At 34.3% G+C, this 24,067-nt stretch overlaps 1 protein-coding gene across 1 annotated transcript in view; it reads left to right on the top strand.

Annotated features, from left to right (window-relative positions):
- The window catches only part of BCKDHB (branched chain keto acid dehydrogenase E1 subunit beta), a 259,485-nt gene that overhangs the window by 174,420 nt on the left and 60,998 nt on the right, over positions 1–24,067 (top strand). Inside the window, 1 exon segment of the mRNA XM_033235574.1 lies at positions 4,918–5,004. Coding sequence (XP_033091465.1) covers positions 4,918–5,004 — 87 coding nt within the window.

Below are 24,067 nucleotides of genomic sequence, written 5' to 3'. Positions count from 1 at the left end.
CTCAAAAAATGTGTCTAATTCATTTGCATTGATATTTGAAGTTCATCAAAATCCTATCCTTAATGATTCTAAATTGTATAAATAATGTGTTCTTGATTAACGAAGTCTATGTGCTATGATTTTACCATTAGTTGTACTTACAGGTTTGCATTACATATATGAGGTTCTCTTGATTTCAGAAGGAACTGATACAGACCAGCTTTGGTGTTTCTTTTGCTTTCAATTAGCTTTATATTCAGATGGAAAATATTAAAAGGGCTATAAGTTGCCTATCCAAAATATTGCTTTTTTTTTTTTTTTTTTAACCTTATCAGCAGACAGAATAGGCTGCTGTACTTGGTGTAGGTAAGGTTGAATTGTCTGTATGGAAACAATCTTGCTATAGATTTTGAGGAAAAAATAAAATAAAAAATATAGGTAGATGATAAATGTTTTGCTTTTCAAATGTCAATGTTGTACTTCTAGGCATATGGAAGTTTTATGGTTTGCCTATCTGTATCAGTTCTCCTAGAATGACAACTTAACAGTTTTCCTGGTTGGACTGTGTTAAAATCTTTAAAGGCTATATACACTAAAACATATGTCTAATGTTTTGGCAGCCAAAGTCTGTGCAATCATTTTAACCAAGTATAACTCAGCAGCTCTCTTATTACCACAAATATCTTATTTTTAAAACTACATTAAAATATCATCAATTTGGAGCCTGCTACTTCATAATTAAATTGTTCTGGGATATGGTCAAGTATATACTTCTGAACTACCTTAAAAATGGATTGTGCTAAGAATGCAATAGCATAAATAATTTAATAGAGGACATGCATAATAAAGTTAAACAATTTGTTTTACTAGAGTTTTTATCTAATTAACTTTTCTTGAGTGTCTACAATGTTCAGAGCACTGTGCTAGATGTTCTGCATAGGTTAATTTATGGCCATTCATAAAGATGTTTGGGCAGAAAGAATATGGATAATGGGGAAAAGTCATGGAGTGGCCAAACAAGAAACAAGTTCAGGGTTGCAGCATAACAGGGATTGCCTTTAGCAATGCCATGTGTACAGGGTTGGGATTCTGATTGCTCCTATTGTGATAGTATGGCACTAATGCTCTGTTGGACGGAATGACTGAAGTTGTGAGAAAACTGCGAGCCTTTCAGGACTGTTTTTAATGCTTTTTTGACAAATCTTTTAGAACAAATCTTTTGTTCCTTTGCAGGGAACAAAGTCCTTTTGTTTTGTAGCAGAGGACAAGGAGTGTCCCGAGTTATTCAGAGTCCTGATCTTTAATTGGCTTAGCTCTCTCTGATGCCATTTGTCACCCGTAACTCATTGGTGCTCCATCTGCCATAGTCTGGAATCCAGGAACAGTACTTAGTGGTAAAAAGTTGGAGAAGTAGATACTTGCAAATCCAGCCTTACGTGATCTTTCCTGGCTTTGATAGGTTCAGCTTTCACCCCTAAAAGTTGTTTAAACACTTTTAATTTGTTTCAAGTGATGAAATGAATTTATCTCAGAAGAAAATTTAAACACTTTAAAATTTATTTTCTTTGGAAGAAAATATTTTTAAAATAATTATTAGTATTGTGTTTACAATTATTTATCTTAAAAAGGTTAATGACTATCTCCATTGAAATATACTTTATTTCTACTAAGTACATCAAAGTGCTAAATGTGGTTAGGGGAATTTCTTGACAGTTACATATTATTTTGCCTAGATATGTGAACATTAAAAGCCTGCTAAAGGAGACAAAAACGTGTACTTTAATCAGAATATCTAATTAAAATAGAAAGAATAGAAAGAGTAACATTCTCTTGTTTTGTAGATTTATAAAGATCTCATTTTCGCTATACTAACAGTGTTAATAATTTCCAAAGCAGTGTAGAAAAGCACTCTTCAGTAATTTTATCAAATTAAAATTGTGAATGATAAAAAGCATATAACAAATTTCTACTACACCTCACAAGATGATTGAACTATTTTCAGACAATTCAATATATGCTAATTGAATGTGTCTGAAAATATCAGTCTTCTAAATTTTTGTATTTTCAGAATTTTGACATAATACATTTTAATACTTTTAGACATTGGCAATGATTTTTAAGAAGGAAAAATGAATCTGAAGTGCTTTCCAAATTAAGTGAAGTAATTGAATGTAAAATACTCAGCTCAGAGCCTAGCACATAGCAATTTTTGTGACAATCATTGTTTATGATTGTGATTGTTACTTCTGGCTCCTCTCTTCTTGCTGCACTATTTTTGTTCCACTTGTTTGTAGACAAGCGGCAATTTCCACAAACTTAAAGTGTGATTACTTTTATTGTATTTTTCCTCTAGTTCTTGGTGTTTTAGAAATTTCTGGAATTATTTCCATGTCTGTCAGCATAACTCCTCGTCTGAGAACACACAATTTTTGTAATGCACATGCAGAGGTGTTGAAGAACTTGAACTTGTCTGATGCCAATAGTTTATTGCTCATTTTGTCGAGTATCTCACGGCTTTGAGGGCCAAGTGATGAGCTGGATATGGTCTTGACCTGGAGCAGATCACACAGAGTGGGATGGGAAGACTGGCTCCCTGCGTTGTTAGTGTGCCTGTTTGCTGCTGGAGTTTGGATCTCGGGATTCACTTGCTTCTGAAGCTAGTTCTAAGATATCACAAAAACATTATTATTTTTTTGAGAAGATTATAACTACAAAATAACACGTATTTTTAAATCTTTGGCACTAATTCAAGGGCTTTCCCTTTATTTGTATTTATTTTAGACTTACTAGAATACTGTCAGTGATCTAAACATGCATAAAGCAAAAAGTAAAAGTCTCTTTCCTACATTTCCTTCACTGGCATTGCTCGGGAAAAACAATTTTTGATATTTTGGAATGAAGGTTTCCGGACTGTTTATACATGTTGGCTAGATGTACTTGTTGAAAAGATATGTTGCTTGTTGTGCTCACTGCTGTGATGGTTGTTTTTCACAAAATATAAGATTATATTGTCCTACAATTTGCTCATTTTGCCAGTTAATTTGTCATGGGTTTCTTTACATGTCCTGAGTCTTTTTCATGGCTGCATATTACTCTACTATGTTGATGCATATTGGTCTATTTAGTCATTGCTCTGCTGAGGAGCACTCAGTAGGACTCCAAATTTTATCTACTTACAAATCATGTTGAATCAACCTCAAAGGTTGGAAGCTTTTGTCCTTGGTCATCTGTGCTTGATTTCACCACTCTACTCTGTGGCCGTTTGCGTAGGCTATAGGATACATAGGCCACCTGCCCTGGTTGCTTGTTTACTTTCAGGGATTATTCTAAAGGTTGTCATTTGATTTTGGATAGGCCTGATCTCAGACAAAAAGGACCGATTTGGTTGTGTAGGGTTTTAGGGTAACAACATTTTTATAGAAGTTTCTAATTTCTAGCTGCTCAAAATTTAAGATATGCCAGATAGCTTGGATGGATTTTGGCTGTCATCCTTAGATACTTTTATGTTGGCCTAATTCTGAGTTTCAGAGCTATAAGAATGGTCTGATTCAGAGGTTGCAGTGAGCCGACATGGTGCCACTGCAGTCCAGCCTGAACAACAGAGTGAGACTCTATCTCAAAAGAAAAAAAAAGAAAAAAAGAATGATCTGTTTGTCAAATCTTTTTTTTTTTCATTGTTTATTCTTCAAGTTAGGACATCTTTTAGAAAACACTTTGAAAATACATATGTTGTTTTGTGATTGTGGAATATTTTTGTCTTTTTATATTTTTGTACGTTGAAATTTAATTTATGACTCTTACAAATGGCATAATCAATCACAGTCATAGAAAGCCAAATACAAATATCCTAAGGTTAGCATTTCACTGGAGTGTGAGTGGTGTTCATTAAGGTGTTCATGAAATTTTATGTTCTTCAGTCACTATTTACCTAGTAGATATGGTAACTTATTTTTGTCATGGCTATTGGCCATATCTTGGGGTTTAACATATGCTAGCTGAAACTGCTGCATACTTTGTACATTCTGAACTATAATTGTCTAGAATGAATGAAATCTTTTATTTCAATACATATTTTTGCTTGAAAGATTTCATTTTATATTTATGAAATAGTAACAGATTTTATTAAAGGTGATCTTAAATTGTTAGAAATCTAAAGACAAAACTGTCATTTCTCTTTGGTACTATGATAATTTTTCAACATATTTTAAGCAATAACCTGCTGTTGATTTTAATAGTTTTTACCTGCCAGCACAGCTGGCATCCTGCTATGATATCATTGCTATACTTTTTTATTTAATATTGTACAGAGCAGTGTGGACAACCACATTGAACAACTGTTGAGAATACATACTAATTTAATTGTTTGTGACATTTTACCCTTAAAATAGAGTGTGATCATCAACCAGATTTTAGAGCACATTAACGGAGGGGATTTACTTTTGCAGATATTTCTTACTGCCAAATTTTTCCTTTGCTATAGCTTTCACATACTATTTTTGTGTTTCCCTTTACCATAAAACAGTATTTCTTAAGGTTATTGTTATTTATAGCAAACATGCCCCAAAATGAATAAAAAAAACTTTCACTCTTTAACATGAAGAAAAATATTGACATTGAAATATGAAATACAGCAATTCAGTTTATAACACAAACGTACCTTACAATAATGAGTATGCATTTTTAATTGCATATATAGAATTACAAATCTCATTTTTCTTTTCTACTGGGATTATAAACTATATTGAAAAAAATTTTACAGTACAAAAATCAGATGACCCGTCAAAAGCGAATTGTAACTTATTGGCATACAATTTAATTACTGATTTTTACACTATTTATTGAATGTATATAATTTACTTTTATTACTGAATTAAAACTACCATCATATACATAAAATAGATATTGTTTTTAACATCAAGTTTTCCTTTTCTCTTTCAGTCTGTGATCAAAACCGGGCGACTGCTAATCAGTCACGAGGCTCCTTTGACAGGCGGCTTTGCGTCGGAAATCAGCTCTACAGTTCAGGTAAGGTAATTCTTGGAACTGATTTCAATGCTTGTGCAATTGCATATGCCAATTCCAGAAGAAAATAAATTACTTATCACAGTATATGAAAGCATACACTTTATGGAAATGTGGTGCCTGCTTTCATATACTGTGATAAGTAAGTTTTTTTTTTTCATTTTTTATTCCGACCACATTTTCTGTTTGTTAGTTAATGGTCTAATTAGTCTTCTAGAACAGATATCTTAAAATAGTAAAAGCTGAAACATTTTTTTATGGGAAGAAAGTTTGGAATGAGTCTTCTAAATTAACTTTGCTTGTATTTGCTAGGTTAACAGAAAAAGAAAAATCTTTTTAATTTGTATCTGTTCCCATTCCCTGTTTATATGACTTGAGGTTGTTATGGGATTGGTTGATTGTGAAATTGATCTTAGATTTTTCACAGCCTTCACGTTCTAAAAATGAATCTCTCAAAAGTCAATAATTTAAAGTTAATAAGTAATTTAAAAAATTATTTATTTTAGTTATTCAAATTATGCTCTGGTATTGGAAATGCTGTAGTAATTGTTTAAAAACTTATCTTTTTTAAAAAAAATGCTCATTAAGATGCCACATATCAGGAAAAAATTTTATACACCTCTTTCTGGCAAGTTTTACCTAAAACCTATATTCAAATTTATATCATAGACATGTATAAGATAATTTAAGGTAGTTTCATTCTTCCTAATTTTTAAATTGAAAATTAAGTGGCCATATTTGAAATGGAAGGTGCATGTATTTTAAATTCAGAATATCTTCGCAGTTTGGAAACACTTTACTTCTCTTTACTGGTGTGAAGGTGTTTTAATTATTAAGATACACGAATAGCAAATTCCTTTAAGAGTATATGGCTTACTACTTTGCTATAGAATTATGATGTGTGGATATTGGTAAGTTTTTAGTTTTAGATGTTTAATCAGTAAACAATGATTTTTGCCAATAAAATATCTTACGTGCTAATTGCAAAATTACAAGTATTTGTAAATTAGATGAACCCAATTTAAACATAAATGTTTTAAAAACTAGATCAAAGTAATCCATAATTATAGTCAAAAACAAAATTATTTTTACAATTTATATATAGTCACTGATAATAAGAAAAGCAAATATTTGAGTTTTGTAGATTTGTTGTTTTCCTAGTTACTATATCAATTAAAATGTAAAACATACTGATTATTATTATATAACATGAGTATCTAGTATTTATTGTGTATTTAGGGCAATCATTTCAAGCCAGAGGCAAAACTGGAAAAAGACACTGGATTTTCTGACTTGCAGTTAATATGTAGTCTACTAAACCATTTGAAAGGATAGTGGCTGTTGCTAATTGAAACTTTGACAGCCTTGTTGTATTTTGTTCACTGCTTATTGATATCTCAAAAGTTTCATTTGCATAAAATTAAAAGGAAAACAAGTAGAACATAGTTGGAATTAGATACTATAACTCCTCTTGTGAAGTTTACTTTCTCTAAGTGTGCTTTTAAAATTTGATCTCTGTAAGTTGGGTAGACTACAATTTAATACAGCAGTTTTTAGACTGAAATGGAATTAGAAAGATAATCTAATCTAGTGTCTCTTGGTCTTAAATAATATGTGGTCTCATGTTAGTGGAAAAATGTCTCTCAGGCCCCAAGAATACATTAGTGAATCCCAGTTTGAGAAATAGTGTATTAAGAATTAAACATAGTCACTATAACTAATATTAAATACCATAAACATAATATCAAAATAAGATCCTGAAATTATGTGATAATAATCAGTTGCAAAAATTGTCAGTGAGATTATCAGAATATAATCATATTTATATAATAATATGAAAACACCAAAACAAAACATCTTGTAACTCTCTCAGACTCCCAGGAATGTGTTCATAGATCCTCAGGTGTCCATAGTCTATAGACTGAGAAATATTGATCTAAACCAACTATATTCTTTTTACAGATGAGTGTCATCCCTAGTGTTTGTGACTTACCCATTTTATAAAGACAGTGGAATATCTGGGATTAGACAGGAGTCTTGAATAAATGTTAAGTGTGTGCACATGCACTCTTTATTCAAAATCCCCTGCCTTCCATGAGGATTATAATAGAAGTTTTCGACCTCTTATGAAATGTTCTGTTGTCCATGGTAAAATTATTCACCAGCAAACCGCAGAATGACTTAAGACAATAGTATAATATTTGATGGACGAATTATATTTAATATTTTGGATAATTTGAGTTTGGATTTATTAATATGAGAAATTTGAAATGTACACAGTGTTTTTGCTTAATTCACATTTTATTTGCACAAATAGAAAGTATAGAAGATGAATTTTAGTAAAGTTTAATGAGCATGATATCTCTAAATGTTTGCCTCTTACGGCTTTTATCTAATGATAAAGAAGATTAGAAAAAAAACTGGACACTTGAAATTTTTTTTTCTTTTTCATTAATAATTTTTCCATATAATTTTGAGTAATCTGGGTAATAAAATATACTTTTCAGTAAATCTTTCATGCAGATGTTCAACTATGCAATATGCTGTATTGAGCTTCCTCTCTATGGAAAGCCTTGTTCCATATTATAAGTGAAACCTGTATCAAATTACCAGTGCCTTGGGTTGTTTAAACTGAAATCACCTAAGTTTGAGGTACAATTGCTTTAACCACTTAGCATGATTCATATTTCTCTATTTCTTTTTTGGGATATATTTTGTAAGGTTAAAAAAGATAAAACAGGGTTAAGATACTGAAAGCCAACTTTCTGGGACGGGAGAGAAAATGTACACGGACGACTTTTTCATTGTTGTCTTGGAAAAGATGTTTTAAATCGTGGATGAGAATGATGTATAAATTTGAGTACTTTTGATTAAAATATGAAGTTATTGTTGTTTCAACAAATGCAAGTTTTATGTCAAAGCAAATGAAAAAAAAGTTTGCTCCACAGGTGATTTTTGATAGAGGATATCTGTAGCTTTTTAAAAGCTCATGGTTAATCCTACAAAATTGCTTTTGAAGTATTTTAAGAGAATGGATATTAATAGTAAAATTCTTGTTTTCAAATACATTAAAATCTGAAAACACCTGAAAATATGAACTATGCTGTTTTATTCAAAGTTTAAGTTACTACCTAGATTAAAATAAAAAATATTGAAGAGAATACAGCACTGTGGAGAGTATTCTTTTAAGTTTATAACTGGTATTTTTAGATAGAAAAATTATATTATGCTATATAAAATTAAATATCAAATAAAGGAACCTTCTTTATAAGAAGTAGTATTGGCGTTACTGTTTAAAGCTTATTTTAGTGTACAGATCAAATATGAAAATAATAAATATAAGATGGAGTCATAATTTATTTACAAAACTCTAGTTTATGTCAGATGACTCTTTCATTGTGCAAGGAATTCAGTGCCTGCATCTTAGGTTTGTTTCATGACTGCTACTTTTTATTTTTTTTATTTTTTAATTTTTTTTGAGATGGAGTCTCTCTATTTATTTTACCATTTTACAGAAATTTATTGTTAACAGTCTTAATTAGAAATAATGGTAAACTCACAGAAGTGATCAGAAGACTACTTTATATTGATTAGACATATTTTTTAAACTTATTTATTTAAAGTTTCTTCATAAAACTTATATATAGAGATAGAACTAAACGATTATAAAAATAAAAACAGTGCATCTAATCTACCAAGTGCTTTATATTTCTATTGGATTTAATTTGGAAATTAACTGGAAAGCAGAACTAACTGAGGTCTGGTATATTTGGCCCCGCTCTGGGGAAGATTTCTTGGTCAGTCATCTAAAGCTTCACTCTCTCTTCTTATCTAATCTTACATTCCCATCTGTTCTCACTTTAGGGTATGGGAACCTTTTCATTCTTTTCTTTTACTTGACACATACTGTAATTTAAAATGCTTCTTTTAGGGAGTCATGAATTGTGCACCCTAATTTGTGGAAAAGTGCAATGACTATAGAGTTTAATTCATTGTTCTTTTTATTGTGTATTTTAAGCAAAGATTTTATTGTTTCAGAAAATTATATGAATTAATTTTATTTGCTGCTTGTATTCTTCAGCTTTATGTAACCACAGATTTTTTTTAAGAAAGCCTTTAGTGTACAAAAGTATTAACCTCATCCATTTTAATATCCCCCAAATTATATATTCTAGAATGTAATGTTCAATATAGCTATTATTTATTTAAATATTAAGACCAAATAATTTATGACATTTTGGCTGGTTTAAATAGAGTAATTTTTTTTAAGAATTGCAAATCAGCCTTTATTATTAATTTCCAACACACTTCCATAATGAAAAAACAAATCCTGAGTCTGATAAGAGTTGTATGATAATTTTTTTTTAAAGTTATTGTTTTTTTCTCCTGCTTTGGATTCAGTGCTTAAAAAGAGTGCCAAAAATTTTAGGGATGTGGTTGGCTTAAAGATTCGAGTTTTTTTTTTTTTTTTTTTAAATCACATGGAAGCAATAAGTCTGTAATAAAGAGTCCAATTGGAGAGGATGGTAAGTTTCCATACCATTGTTACATCCTTTCTGTGCGGTCTCTTTTCTTAGCATAAGAACTCAGAAATTGTGGATACCACACATGTATTTTTTAAGATTATTAGATTCTAATACTTTCAAAGGATTTTTATAGGGCCTACTCAAATCATTATGTAAAAGAAAAGTTTCAATAACTTTCAAGTTAAAGGAATTTTTGCTTTTCTCAGTGTTTCATGTTAGAATAGTTTATGGAGAAGGATTTTTTCTTACAAACTTATTACTACTAAATTTCCAAGCACTCTGTTTGAAGATATCAATCTGAAAAGAGGGAGAAAGGTCCTATATGGTCTTGAATTTTTACCATTGTGGAAAACATGTTTAATTAAAATTGCCATGCTGATAAATTGTCATCAAAGAAAACTATCAGATTAGTCATTTGATGAGTAGTTTACTGCAATTTTATAATCTCAATTACCAAAAAATTTATCAGTGATACAAAACCTTTCCTAATAGCAACAGATAAAACAATCAGAAGTATACTTCTATACTAACAGATGAAGCCAGAGCATCAGAAAAACAGTTTAATGTGGAGTGTTTGGATATAGGATGGCATTTTAAAACTGCAGTTTCTTCCTGAAGCCTGTTTGGTATTCTGTAAATAGCTTCTGTGACCACAGATAGGAACCAAAGTCTAAATCACTCGGGGAAGATATTGTGGATTGGGCTGCTTCTTCACTGTTTGTAGTTAAATCCATGTTATACTCTGTTGGTTCTTCTCCTTGCCCTAACCACACCTGGTCTCCTTCCATGTCATCTTCTCCTTTGCTTGTAAATGTAGCCAAGTTTCCACCATCAACCCTTTCCCCATTCTTTTTTTTGAAATGGAGTCTGTGTCTGTCGCCCAGGCTGGAGTGCAGTGGCGCGATCTCGACTCACTGCAACCTCCGCCTCCCGGATTCAAGCAATTCCCTGCCTCAGCCTGCTGAGTAGTTGGGATTACAGGCACCTGCCACCATGTCAAGTTAATTTTTGTATTTTTAGTAGAGATGGGGTTTCACCGTGTTAGCAAGGATGGTCTTGAACTCGTGACCTTGTGATCCACCCACCTTGACCTCCCAAAGTGCCTTTCCCTATTCTTTCCTGGGATGTCTCAACCACTTGCATGGTTACTCGTGAAACCTTCAAATTTGAAACTTTTAAGATTTGACCTACTGTTGAGCTTTAGACCCAAAATTCCAACATTATGCTTATTTTGATAGAGATAAAAAAAAATTATGTAATAAAATGATTTATCTGGAAAAATTTGAATGTGAAACAATGAGAAAAGATAGGCATATACACATGGTTATTTGCTAGTTTATGGAAATCAGCTTATATAAAGATGAACTCTATTTTTCTTCAACTTTTTCTGGACCTCTTAAACGGTCTCCTTTTTGGGGGGTTTTTTGTTTGTTGGTTGGTTTGTTTGAGACAGAGTCTTGCTGTGGCTCTGTCACCCAGGCTGGAGTGCAGTAGTGCGATTTCGGCTCACTGCAACCTCTGCCTCCTGGGTTCAAGTGATTCTCCTGTCTCAGCCTCCCAAGTAGCTGTGATTACAGGCACCTGCCACCACACCCAGCTAATTTTTTTGTATTTTTAATAGAGACGGGGTTTCACCATGTTGGTCAGGCTGGTCTCGAACTCCTGACCTCAAGTGATCCTCCCACCTCTTCCTACCAAAGTGCTGGGATTACAGGCGTGAGCCACTGGACCCATCCTAAACTGTCTCCTTATCTTTGTCTCCAGCTGCTCACCTCTTGTCTAATTACTATTCATTATTTTCTTAAAACACACATCGAATTTTGTCCATTGTCTGTTTGAAAACATCCAGTGGATCCTCACTGGGTATAGCAAAAAAATCTTTATGTCTACATTCAAGATCCTGATCTACCCAAACCAGTCTTCCAGTGTTATTTCTCACATCCCTTTTTGACTCCAGTACGCTGATCACACTGGCCTACTGGCTATTTCCTGAATGAAAATTATTTCTTATAACCATCCTTTATTAAGTATTCTGGGGATAGCCTTAATATGGGCGTTTCTTCCAAAAATTTTTGTTCTTGTTTTAGAGACACTTAGAGCCTATTAGAAGAAGGAGATGATAAACAGGTAATTATAGTACATGTTAGAATGAAATATTCAGAGAACTATAAGATTATAAAATACTTGCTCATTTAACCCAGATGTGGCAGCTAAGTTAACTCGTGAAGGATAAGTATGAACTTGGAAGTGAAGGTAGGTGGGTATTTCGGGCAGAATGAACTATCTGAATAAGGAATCAGGCAAAGGATTTGCTATTGAAGGAATTAAAGTGGTATTGTGTGGTTGAAGACTAGCATGTGAGGCTGTAGCGTAAGTTAAAGGTTGACAAGTAGGTAGGAATTAGGTCCTAAATAATCTTAAATATTAAAGAATTTGTTTTTGTGTGGAGGAAATAGATATGACAGAGTAAAGCCAGCTCACATAGCTGTAACTTCCAGTTTTCTCATATAATGTATTTAAATATACCTTGTGGAGTTCTTGGCAAATAGGAAGTAGCAGGAGCTGAAAATATTACTATCATTATTTAAGGCAAAGGAATATAAGTGGAGAATTTTAAGCAGGAGATTAATATAGATTTAAAAGTTAGAAAAACTCTTAGGTAGTTGTGTAGAGGATACACTGGGGAGGGGTGAGAGAGGAAGTGATGGAGAATTGTTAAAAAGCTAGTCACAGACTGCAAAACAACGTTTTGGTCAACGATGGACCAAAGATGTTGGTCCCATGAGATCATAGTGGAGCATAATTAGAAACCTGATAATATGGTGCTTGATGTGAACATTGCAGATCAAGTATGGGAAATGATTGATATTCAGTGCTGGTTCTGGGGTATTTGGTTTTCCAAGTGAAAAAATAAGTGCATAAATAAAAATATATGTACCATCTAGGTTTGTGAAAGTATAGTCTGTGATGTTTGTACAACCACAAAATTGTTTAATGCATTTCTCAGAATGTATTCCTGTCCTTGTGACTCATTACTGTATGTGATTAAACTAGGTGAGATTTGACCGTCTTCTACACTAAGGACATGGGAGTAGGTTAGAGAAAGGTGAATTTTTCAGATAGTGGGAGAGAGAATCTGAATGAAAGACTTGCTGACTGACAGATAGGAGTGGGGCAGGGACTGAAGTGGATGATGGAGAGGCAGACAGAAGTCCAGAGAAAAGCATAGCTTGGTTTTTAGGTTGGATGATTTTTGAATAGAGGTGCAGTTTCACTGAGATGGAGAATATCATTGGATAACAGGTTTATGCTTGTGTGTGTGTGTAAGATGATGAGTGCATTTAGGATTTGTATCAGAAATGGGGATGAAAATGTGTTTCTGGAGCTCAGGAGAGAATCTAAGGTGTAGGAAATGGGTGAGGATTCATTCTCTTACACTGATGCACTGATGGCTGGAGTTCATGGCTATAGATAGGGCCACATAGGAAGAGATAATCTTAAGAAGGGAAAGTTTCTGAAGCAGAAGCCACCTGGGTTGAAGAAGAAGCCTCACCAACATTTAAGAGAAAGAAAGGAAGTTATGAAGCAGAGTGAGAGGGAGTGGCTACAGAAAAGGAAGGGAGTAGGAGAGAGCCATTACAGAAGACAAGTGCGGAAGAGTTTGACACTAGCATATGTGGCCAAGAATATTAAATGCTTCCAGAATGTAAGTCAGCTGAAGACTAACAGTCCTATCTTGCATGTAGCAACTGGAAGACACTGGTGACTGGTGAAAACAGAAGGGTAGCCAGGAAGCCAGACAGCATTTAGGCTGGTGAGTGAGTAAATAGTGAAGACTTGAAGCAATGAATATAGACTACCATTTCAAGAAACTTGACTTTCAAGGAAAGAAAGGGAATGAAGTAATTAGAGCTGGGTTTGATCTCTTAATGCTATTCACTTGGCATAGAATACCATTCCCTCAGTTTGCAGTCCTCCCTGGCAGCCTCCTTGTCTTCTCCCTCTTCTCCCCAACCCTCCCTGTCCTATTTTCTCCCTTCCCCTCCAAACCATCTAGCAGTCCGGTTTTAAACATCTATCAAACCTGACCTCTTTTTTCAATTTTCCTAATAAACTCTACATGAACTTAGAAAAAGAAGAGAAAACCACTAAATCTAAAAGGAAAAGGTAGAAAATAGCTTATATTGGGATGGGTAAGACATTTTTAATCAGAAAATTAAAAGGCAGCAGACTCAATCATACTGTCACAGAGAAATATATTTGCATAAAATGGAAATTTTTGTAGGGCAAAAACAAGCATGATTTTAAAAACAATGACAGATGAGAACATGTTGTAACACATGACAGAAAACTAACATGTGTACTCTATTAAGCATTCTTAAATGTCAGTATGGAAATTAATAGGGCTTTTATTTAAAGGGTCAGAAACAGATTCGTTTTATAACTATTTATAGCCAGCAAACATGAAAAAATATGCCACTTATTATTGATAAAATGCTAATTTTAAAAATGAAATATTGTTTGTTACCTGTAAGAGTGGGACTGCTTAAAAATGAATTATATTTTCTGCTGAGATGATGCAGAAAGTGAATGTATTAATAGAAGTTGATTCACTTTTCCAGGATACCAGATTGAGAATGTATATTAAGACTCTTCAAAGTGTAGATTTCCTTTGACTCAAGAATTCTAGGAATCCTCACTTAGGAATTAAACACAAAAATATGTATTATTCTCAGTGTTGTTCGTTTGATGGGAAGATATGGGACACATTATTAATGACAACAACAGGAATATATTTTAATAAATTGTGATTTATCCACTTGATGAATGTTATGGATTTATCAAAATCATTAAAAGAGTAGTTGATAACATTGTAATATTTGTATGAATAAAATAGTAAATGAAAACTCACCTGTGTGCAAACCTACAGGTACTTGCTCAATGTTATGAAAAGAAAAAAAAAAAAACTTTATATATACATACATCTAGGCATAGGGAAAGAAACTTGCACTGTAAGTCTTTTATTGATTTATATTTTCTAATTATTTCTTCATTTTTATGTACATATATATCAATTTTTTAATAATTAAAAGCTTTATTATATGTAGGTGTTTCTCTCACATGGCAAGGTTATTCTTTTAAATATTCCTAGTTGTTTTAAATAAAGAAACCCATTTTGCTTATAAAGTTATTTTGCAAAGATTTCATATTATTTTATTTTGACATAATTCCTTAATCATGTGCATTTGAGGTTTTGGGATTTATCATTCATAGTGATGGTGGTTACTTACTCAGAATTGTGATGTGTGATGATTTTAAAACCAGTACCACCTGACCACATAAGATTTGGTTTTAGTGTCTGTCTTCTACAGGTATGGCATATTTTGATTCATTGCTTTTATTACAGAAGTGAAGTCAGCATTGTATTGGGGTATTCAGATTATTTAATTTTTCTGTATTAATCAGTTAATGGTACTGAGACTGACATTACTAGCATGTAACTGATACTAACATTGGGTTCATTGCTTATTTTCCATCCCTCTTTTTGGTATTAAATTTATCATGAATTGCCATCATTCTTTTTGAAGTCTTTCTGGATTTAAGCCAGTCAGAAAAAAGATCATATTTCATCTCCCTGAGTAATAAGTGCCCCAGTTTCTCTCATGCAGTTCTTAGTATTTCTGTAGTCATAAGTAGTCCCCTTTGAATTCAAAGGTGCATTCATACCAAGCTCCTCTACTCTTTCTCTGTTGTCACCCCAGTAAGCTAAGACATTTATATTTACATATTTACCAACGAAGTTTCATAGACTGAATGGACTATTAATTAGTAAAATAGATTCTCTGAAGGAAGGCATTACTTTATTTAAAAAGTTATGGTGATTTCTATGACTTGGTCCCTTTTAGTTGTTTTTTTAGTACCTTAAAAGTTGTAGTTTGCATTCAGTGCAGTGATCCTTGAAAATATGGTTGTATCCTCAAAGAAAATTATAGTGGATTTAAAATATTTTGTTTTCTTATTTGGAATGAAATGATTGTATTTCAGTATGTATATTTTAAAATGTACTTCTTCAAAAGTGCATTTTATCTTATCTTCAAAGTACATTTTATCTTATCCTCAAAATTGTCTAACTACAATAAGGTTTTTTAAAATTTTGTACATGAAAGACAGCAGATACTGTATCCATAACCTGGCTGACTCTCTTGGCCACCTTGCAAAACATTTTAAGCCAAATTGAAGACACATATTAAATTTGCCCAGAAATATTAGCCATGTTTTGTCAACATTGCATTCACAATCAGTAACAGGATGGGTCTGCCTCCTGGAGACAGAACTAAATTTCTCATTTTGTCATGCCCTCCGTAGACAGTAATGTTGGTGATGTTGATAGCTCTTTTTGGTTTGGTAATTTAGGGTAATTAAACTTACAGATCAAATTAGTTTGTGCTTTGTTATGAGGGCCATTATCTATTTTCATGAATGAGTTCACAGCTCACCCAAATATAGTCGAGTTTAAAATAAACATTAGAATAGAGATTCACTACTGCTAATGCATTTTCTCCTCAATTTGAAGTTAAACACTTGTGAAAATTAAGACAAGTTAAAAGCAGCACTTACTGCAAAAAATTAGCAGTTGAAAATGAAGGTCATAAGCAGAAATCACCTAGTTGATAATTGTTTTAATTTTTCAAATCTACCAATATTAATGTAAGTCTTCAAGATTCCTGAAAATTTGCATTTGACTGGAAAATCTTGAATGTTTGATCATTTTCTTTCAGGTTAACTTAAAGAAGTGACTTTATTTTTACTTCTTGATTCATTTGAAGAGACATACTTTTTTGTTTTAACCCTTTAGAGGATCAGATAATGACATTTGCTGTTTAAGACAGTATATATTTCAGATGGCACAGAGTCTATTTTTCTTTATCAGAATTATTAGCTGAAAAATATATAATTCATGACTATTCTTTAAAGGAGATCTAAATATTTATGTTTTTAAAAATGCCTTAAGGTGACTAACATTTCTAAACCTACATTTGTATCATCCACATTTGTAATTGTGCCTGCCATTGCTTAAAACAAGTCCTCTTTATTTCCTATCTTTTGATAGGATTAGTTTGCTCTCTTAATTGTAACACTTTTTCATTTCTTTTCTGGATTGATTTAAATTCTGGGCTTCAAAAAGCAATAGTATAAAATAGTCACCATGCCTGTATTATTGGGTACTGTCAGAACCACTCAGACAATGTTTTCTCTGAGATAGCCTGTATTTTTAAGTGTTGCATTTTTCTTCTCGTTCTACTAGTCTCTTTTTTAATAGCAATGCTTAACTCTAATTTATATTAGCAGTTAAAAAATTGAAACTTAGTCTTGCCTTTTCAGCTCATTACTGAAGAATCTCCTACCTCTGCACTCTGACACAAAATTTATGCTTTATTTTTTAACCATGAACTTTTCTGGGCATAGATTTCTACCTAAGTGTGCATGGCTGAACAACTTGAGTGTATTTTGTGAGTAATATTCCAACATCACACAATTCTAAATTTTATTAAAACCAGCTTTTCTGTGGCAGATCCAATGCACAGTTCAAGTACATTAAAATAATGAAGTACTGCATAAATGTTGATAAAATAGTCTTCTAATATGATGGAATGCCTAATTATGTATTCTGTTATCAATTTACCTAATAAATGAAATGCAGTTTCCATTTTAATAAAACCTATGTACTTTATAAAAATAGGACCTTTACTAACCTACACATATACTGAGTCATGGGAGCCACAGTAGCATGGGTAAATCCTCCTGGTAGTAAGCATGGATACCCTTATATCTGTTTGGAGAACCACGATATCTTTTCTGTTTCCTGCCTGTCCTCTTGCTGCTATCTCTTTCTGACTTTAAAAAACAACAAACAACTTTCCGGACAGTGTCCTCTGTGCCAGTCTTGTGAACATGTGGACCTTTGCAACAAAACTGTAATGTTTTTCCCATCATGGGCAAACGAAGCATTATTTTGGGTAGTTTGTGCTTATGAAAGCTTTCTCCATCCTAGTAGGCTAAAATAGAAGTATCCTGTAATATTAGATGAAAGTAAGGGAGTGAGGTTTGATGTAGGCAAGTCTTTTTTTCCTCCCTTGGGGTTGATCAAAGACGACATTCATTAAAAATACTATGAAATTGCTTAATACCATCGAAATGCATTTTTAAAGTGGATCTTCTATCAGTATAAGGGATTAAGTGTCTCTCTCTCTCTTTCTCTCTCTCTCTGTCTCTGTGTGTGTGTGTGTGTGTAGTAAGGGATGTTGATTCTCCCTACATTAACTTTTCAACCTAAAGAATGTATAAATTAACTTTTTTTAATTGATACTTTTTTAAACAGTGTAATTAAATGAGGTGTGATATACAGATTTTCTGCTTATGCTGTTAATTTTCTCCAAGGATATCATAGCTAACCGTAGCTTTACTGATGCTACTAGAGGATATTTGGGGGATCAGTACAACACATAATTGAGAAAGATACTCTTCTTCAAATATAAACTAAAGGAAAAAAACAAGTGAGAATTAGAAAAAAAACATTTAAAAACAACTCCTTAGAGTAAACCCAATTTTAATTTTTCTCTTTAGAACAGATGTCTTAGTTTGAAATGCTGGTTATGCTATTTAAAGAGATTTGCTAAGTACTTAAACATTCATTTGTATGACTTTTCTTACTACTTGCCTTGTTACTCAAAATTGGGACAAAATATTTTGTTTATTGATGAAGACACATTTAGTTAATAATGTAAAGCAGCATTATCTTTAACTTCAACTTCACATTATATAAATTAAAAGATTCCTTTAGAAACAGAGGCTTGACTCACTGACTACCAGCTAATTAATTATTTTCCTAGGGACAAACTCTTAGCCTTAAGTTAATGTCTTCTGAGAGGATAGAATTCGCTATTATACACATATGGATGATTCCTTTGAGTTAGTGGGGAGGATACGTGGACTTCTCAGGTACTGGTTCGTTGAAAGTTTTTTGCCTTTCAACTATGAAACCAGCAGTATAGCATTTTAAAATTGATAAGTATTTCATAGATAGAGTCTGAAACCCTTGGTTATTAGTGAAGGTTTTCATTAGCAAAAGTTTATTTTTTGGTGTCGCAGAAGTAGAGTATGATTACCTATATTTACCTTTTTATGATATATACAAGGCAAGTGTTTAACTGTGATTTTATTACATTTGCATTGGTGTTCATCAGCCTTTGGTCATCTGTCTATCAAGTAGAGCTGGCATCTGTATTACGATACATTTCTTTCAAGAAGAAATGTTCAGAAATATACAGTAAGTGACCATAGTTTCAGCTTCCATGTCAGGCCAAAGAGAGGTGAACTGATGGGGAGTGGGTATATTAGACCCACTTCTTATTGATCCATCTATTAAAAACATTGTTCTCTTTTCCACCAAGCTCCTAAATTCTTATTTACTTGCCTAAATAGGAAGCTTGCACAGAGTCAGAGAGATCCCAAGCTGGTAATGGAATAATGATGACCATATACTTTGTCTTCTGTAGTGGGTCAGCAGACATAAAGTGAGGTTGTTTGATGTAAACCAAAATGTTCATTTACGTAGTTTTCATGCTACTTAATGGGAATATGTCAGCCACCATAGTACACAATTAAAATTTAAGTAAGAGATTAGTGATAATAGAGTTAGGACTGTATAGCAATTTTTGTAAATCAAATTTAGGTCTCTTAAGGTCTGAGAACTTTAAAAAAAGATCAAGAACATAAATGCTATTCCTTGGTTCAGTGATTAGTTTTTTAAATGTAATGTTGATATAGGATTTTTGCTCTTTGAGCTCAGCTAGGTCGAGTTTCTTGTCTCACAACCAGGAAAAATTAGGGGTGCAGACACCAGAGAGTGAGTGGAATAGAATTTATTAAGCAAAAGGAAAGTTCTCAGCAAAGAGAGGGGTCCTGTAAAAGAGGTTCCTGGTTGTTCCCTTCCAGTTTTGAATGCAAGGACTTTTATATAAAAGTTGATGGGGCTGGGTTCCCTGTTTGTATAAGGAGGGAATTCCTGGTGGCTCCACCCCATTCTCCCTGGACACATGTGGGCACTTAGTCTGCTGAGGGCATGTTTAGACAAGCCCTCTGTGCAGGTTCCCTTATCTGCACAAAACATGGGCCAGAGATTTGCCAGGGACCCTTCCCTTACTTTCCGCCTAAAGCAAGCCGGTTAACTCCTTTCAATGTCAAAGAAAAATTTGAGGTTTCTTTGCCAGTAGCTACTGCTGCTTCTTCACTTCTATAATTTATTCTCAGTTAGTGACAAACTACTTGAGAATCATTGAATGACTTCAATTTGTTGTGTTGGAAATTAAATAATCGTCAGTAGTTTGATAATATCAACGACTCCTAAATAACTGAAAAGCTTTTTTTTTTTTTCCCCAAATTGGGTGTTAGTAGTTAGTATTATGCACAAAATGAAGATAAAATATAAGTATATGATTTAATATACCTTTTGCTTTTTAGCTGCTCAAATAGGTGAAAAAAAGATCCTTTCTATTAATAACAGCTTTTCAGTTTTACAAGCTTGTTGTTTTCAAATAATTGCTAAAGGGGCAAATTACACTGTTATTTAATAGTGAATTAAGGATCTAGGGAGAATTGTTAAGCATTTCATTTTATTATTTCAGTAAACTTTATTTTCATTAAATCATATTGTTAAAGGCTTGAAATTCTATAAAAATTTGTTTAATGACATATTGACATGTTATTCATCAACCTTGAGGTCTATGTTTTTGAAAAATATGATGAGAAAAGCCCATTTGACAAGATCAGGATCTCATAGAAAATAGGGATTTAGAAGCAAATAAATATGACCTTAAATATACTTAAAATGTATATTTAAAATAAGGACGTGACTTCCTAAAGAAACTGGAATAATGAGTGTTTGCCAATTGTGTAGATACCCCTCCCCTGAGTGATCTTCTGTTCATAAAATAATGCCGCAATATGTGATTGCCTAAGGCAGAATCTCCCTAGCCTACTGTACTTTGTCTTAAGGTTTTTAAACTAACTTGTAATATAATAAAAGTTAGTCATATATGTATATATCAATATATACCATATATATGTGTGTATTTTTTTTTCTTAAATATATGTGAAAATGCCCAGCCTTTTCACATATTACTCTGAGGCTTAAGGGTTGATTTTCATTGCCTGATCTTTGTTCATGTATGGAATGGCTGAGTAAGTAACACATCGTATTGGGAAGCTTTGGGGCAGGGATAAAGGGGTAGAGAGCATTAATGGTTAAGTGATTGTCCTTTTATTTAAGGGGACAGAACATATCTATGCATATATAAATATATGTCACATTTTAAAATTCTAGTAAACAAATACAGAGCTGTTTTCTCAAAACATAGATTTGCTAAACCCTCATTGAGGGATTATTGAATGGCCAATTCATGTATTTCTAGAACTTACTCATATATTTCTTTGCTTTTTGTGAGGAAAGAGTAGTTTCTTTAACTGTTCTTCTTATGGTTCTGGTAAGGCATTTTAGACAGTATGGTTGCATATAAAATTTCTTTGCAGAATCTAAAATTTGAGCTAAATATAGCCATTTTTAAATTGATTCCATGAGTACTTTATGGGTTATACATAGTACAATGTTGAACTTCTCCCTTCTTTGAAATAGTGAGACTGCCAAGTATATCAGGAGATGAAGTGATTGTCAAACCACAGTGATTAATAGCAAAAAGATCAAGGGAGACATAAGGTTAAGATGGCTGGCTAGATGCAGCCAGGAAGTGCAGCTCCCACTGAGTGAGACCAAATTTTAGAGTAAACCACCATAATCTGGGCAGATCTTTGGAGACAAAATGCTCAGATTGGATGGAGAGGCAATGCTGAAATGAAGGCTGAAGATGGAGGAAGCTGGGAGCCCTGTGCTGGGTATCTGAATACCAGGGCTAGTTCCCAGCCCCGAATAGCTCTTGGGAAAGGGGTGAATGAGGAACTGAGGGAAGGCTCACTCCCACCCCCAAGCTCTGGGATCCTAGATCCTAGTTGCAGAACTCCATGTCTCCCATGGATGTGTGAACTGGCAGGGGCATCTCCCTGGGGAGCAGGCAGAGAGGGCCGTTGGACAGCATGGAGCCCGAGAGTTTTTGTGCACTGGGGAGCTCCAGCAGAGAGCAGCCATAGAGCTGCTCTATGGGGAGGGCTCTTCGTCCCTTGCTGGGAGGTGTGGACCCCAGCTGATCTTCCAGCTAGGAGAGAGTGAAACCAGCTTCTCTGTGGGACTAGGGCACATCTATTCTGCAAGCCTTCCTGCCTGCTGGCCCCACCCAGGGTCACGCATAGCCACCCTGTAGTGGGTGCACAGCCCAGCCCCTGCAGGACAGCCTGAGTATGTTACTGTACCTGAGTACGTTCCCAGTGACTTGGAAGCACACTGGATCCTCCCAGTACAGGCTGGAATGCCAACCCAGTCCACAGGATGTCCCAGTGCCCCCAGGGCTGCTTCATGCAGCATTTTGGGAGTGGGGAGCCAAGATCTGTGTCCAGCACTCATGTCAAGTAGGAGGGGACAAGATCTTCCGGTTACTGGGCTGGGGTGGGAGGGGAGCGGGGTATGCCTACCTCCACAGAGTTGATCCAGAGAGAGTGAGGCATATCTTCCTCCTGCAGCCCCTGACCAAGAAGGCCCCAGAGCCTGAAACACCTAACAAAAGAAACACGGGCACAGCACCAGTGATTGGAAGGAGGCTCCCTCAAGTCCCAGGAGCAGACCTGGTGAGGGGCCCATGTCTCTCCCCTGCCCACTGCGAGCATGCCTGGGAACATGAGGAAGAACAAAAGAGCCTCATGGCGGGGTATAAACTTACGTAATTAATGGCCATTAGTCTTAAGCACCATCTAATGGATTGCATCTGAGACTACAGCACCAAAAATCTGTCCCACTACTATATGCTCCTTTGAAATCCAGCACAAGAATTTGTTACCAGAAAGTGGTCCCAATTCAGACCCCAAGAGAGGGTTTTTGGATCTCTTACAAGAGAGAATTCAAGATAAGTCCATAAATTGAAAAAGCAAGTTTATTAAGAAAGTAAAGGAATAAAAGAATGGCTACTCCATAGACAGAGCAACCTGAAGGCTGCTGGTTGTCCATTTTTATAGTTATTTATTGATTATGTGCTAAACAAGGGGTGGATTATTTGTGCCTCCCCTTTTTAGACCACATAGGGGTAACTTGTTGACATTGCATGGCACTTGTAAACTGTCATGGTGCAAGTGAGCATGTAGCAGTCAGGATGACCCAAGGTCACTCTCATTGCCGTCTTGGTTTTGGTGGGTCTTATCCAGCTTCTTTACTGCAGCCTGTATAATCAGCAAGATCTTTATAACCTGTACCTTGTGCCGACCTCCTGTCTCATCCTGTGAATTATAATGCCTAACCGTCTGGGAATGTAGTCCAGTAGGTCTCAGCCTTATTTTACCCAGCCCTTATTCAACATGGAGTTGCTCTGGTTCAAACGCCTTTGACATTTCCCCCCTCCCTTAAAAGAACCGTTAATCTTAAGGGTTACAGAGGGATGAAGATCGATCTTCTGTAACTTCTTGATGCTGAATAGAAGCGATGACATTCCTCCCTAATTGTTAGGTGTCTTGCATTCAGGGTAGAGAGGAGCTCAGTTAGAAATCATCGGTATGTCAAACGCCATTTATAATTCTTGAGTTCTGACAGAATGCGATATCTGGAATATTAATAAGTATTTAAGAAAATATCCAGTAAGCTTATTCTGCATTCCTACACAAAGAGTACAACAGCAACATATTCCACAACGGTAAAGCAAGATCAGCAAAATTATCCCAAGTAAACTAAATAAGAAGGTTTTCCATGAACTTGTCACCTGATGGAACCAAACTGATATGGGGTTACTAGCTGATTCCACTATGCGTCCAGAATTAGAATATTGATCTAGATTTCTACATTATCCATCCCTTTTGTTTTTTCTGAGTAGCAGCCAGAGATCACTGGTTGGCTCACAGGAGTAAGCAGGGTTAGTCTAAATTGTAGGAAAAACCTCAAAAACAACTGATGAGACTAGAATTCAATAACAGGTGTACCACAGTTCTTGAAACAATTTTTGTCCTCTCTCCGGTTTTCCATTTTTACTTAAGACATAATGGTAAGACCAATTTGTTTTATTATACTTGGCCTATTTGTGTAAAGTGCAGCAAGAATAATTATTTTTCACATAAGCTGTTTTTAAATTGGCTTTGATGGAACTCTGTTCCATGAAAGGAATCTTAGATAAGACTTCTTAAAAGCTGAGCCCTGCCATGCGTTTGTACCCTCAAGGACCTAGGAGTTGGGTAAATTCTTCTCCTTTTGAGGTCCCAAGATAACTTGGGGCTCCTGGACCTGTCACAAAGTGACATTTTGTTACTTACCACAGGTCAGGAACCCTGTACAGGAACTGTATAGATAAGGTATGAGGCCAGTTTTCCCAAGGGTCTTTTATTGGCTCTATGAATTA

Source organism: Trachypithecus francoisi, unplaced genomic scaffold, assembly GCF_009764315.1.
Source record: "Trachypithecus francoisi isolate TF-2019V2 unplaced genomic scaffold, Tfra_2.0 Lachesis_group15, whole genome shotgun sequence".
Lineage (NCBI taxonomy): Eukaryota > Metazoa > Chordata > Mammalia > Primates > Cercopithecidae > Trachypithecus > Trachypithecus francoisi.
This window is presented reverse-complemented; position numbering and strand designations above follow the sequence as displayed.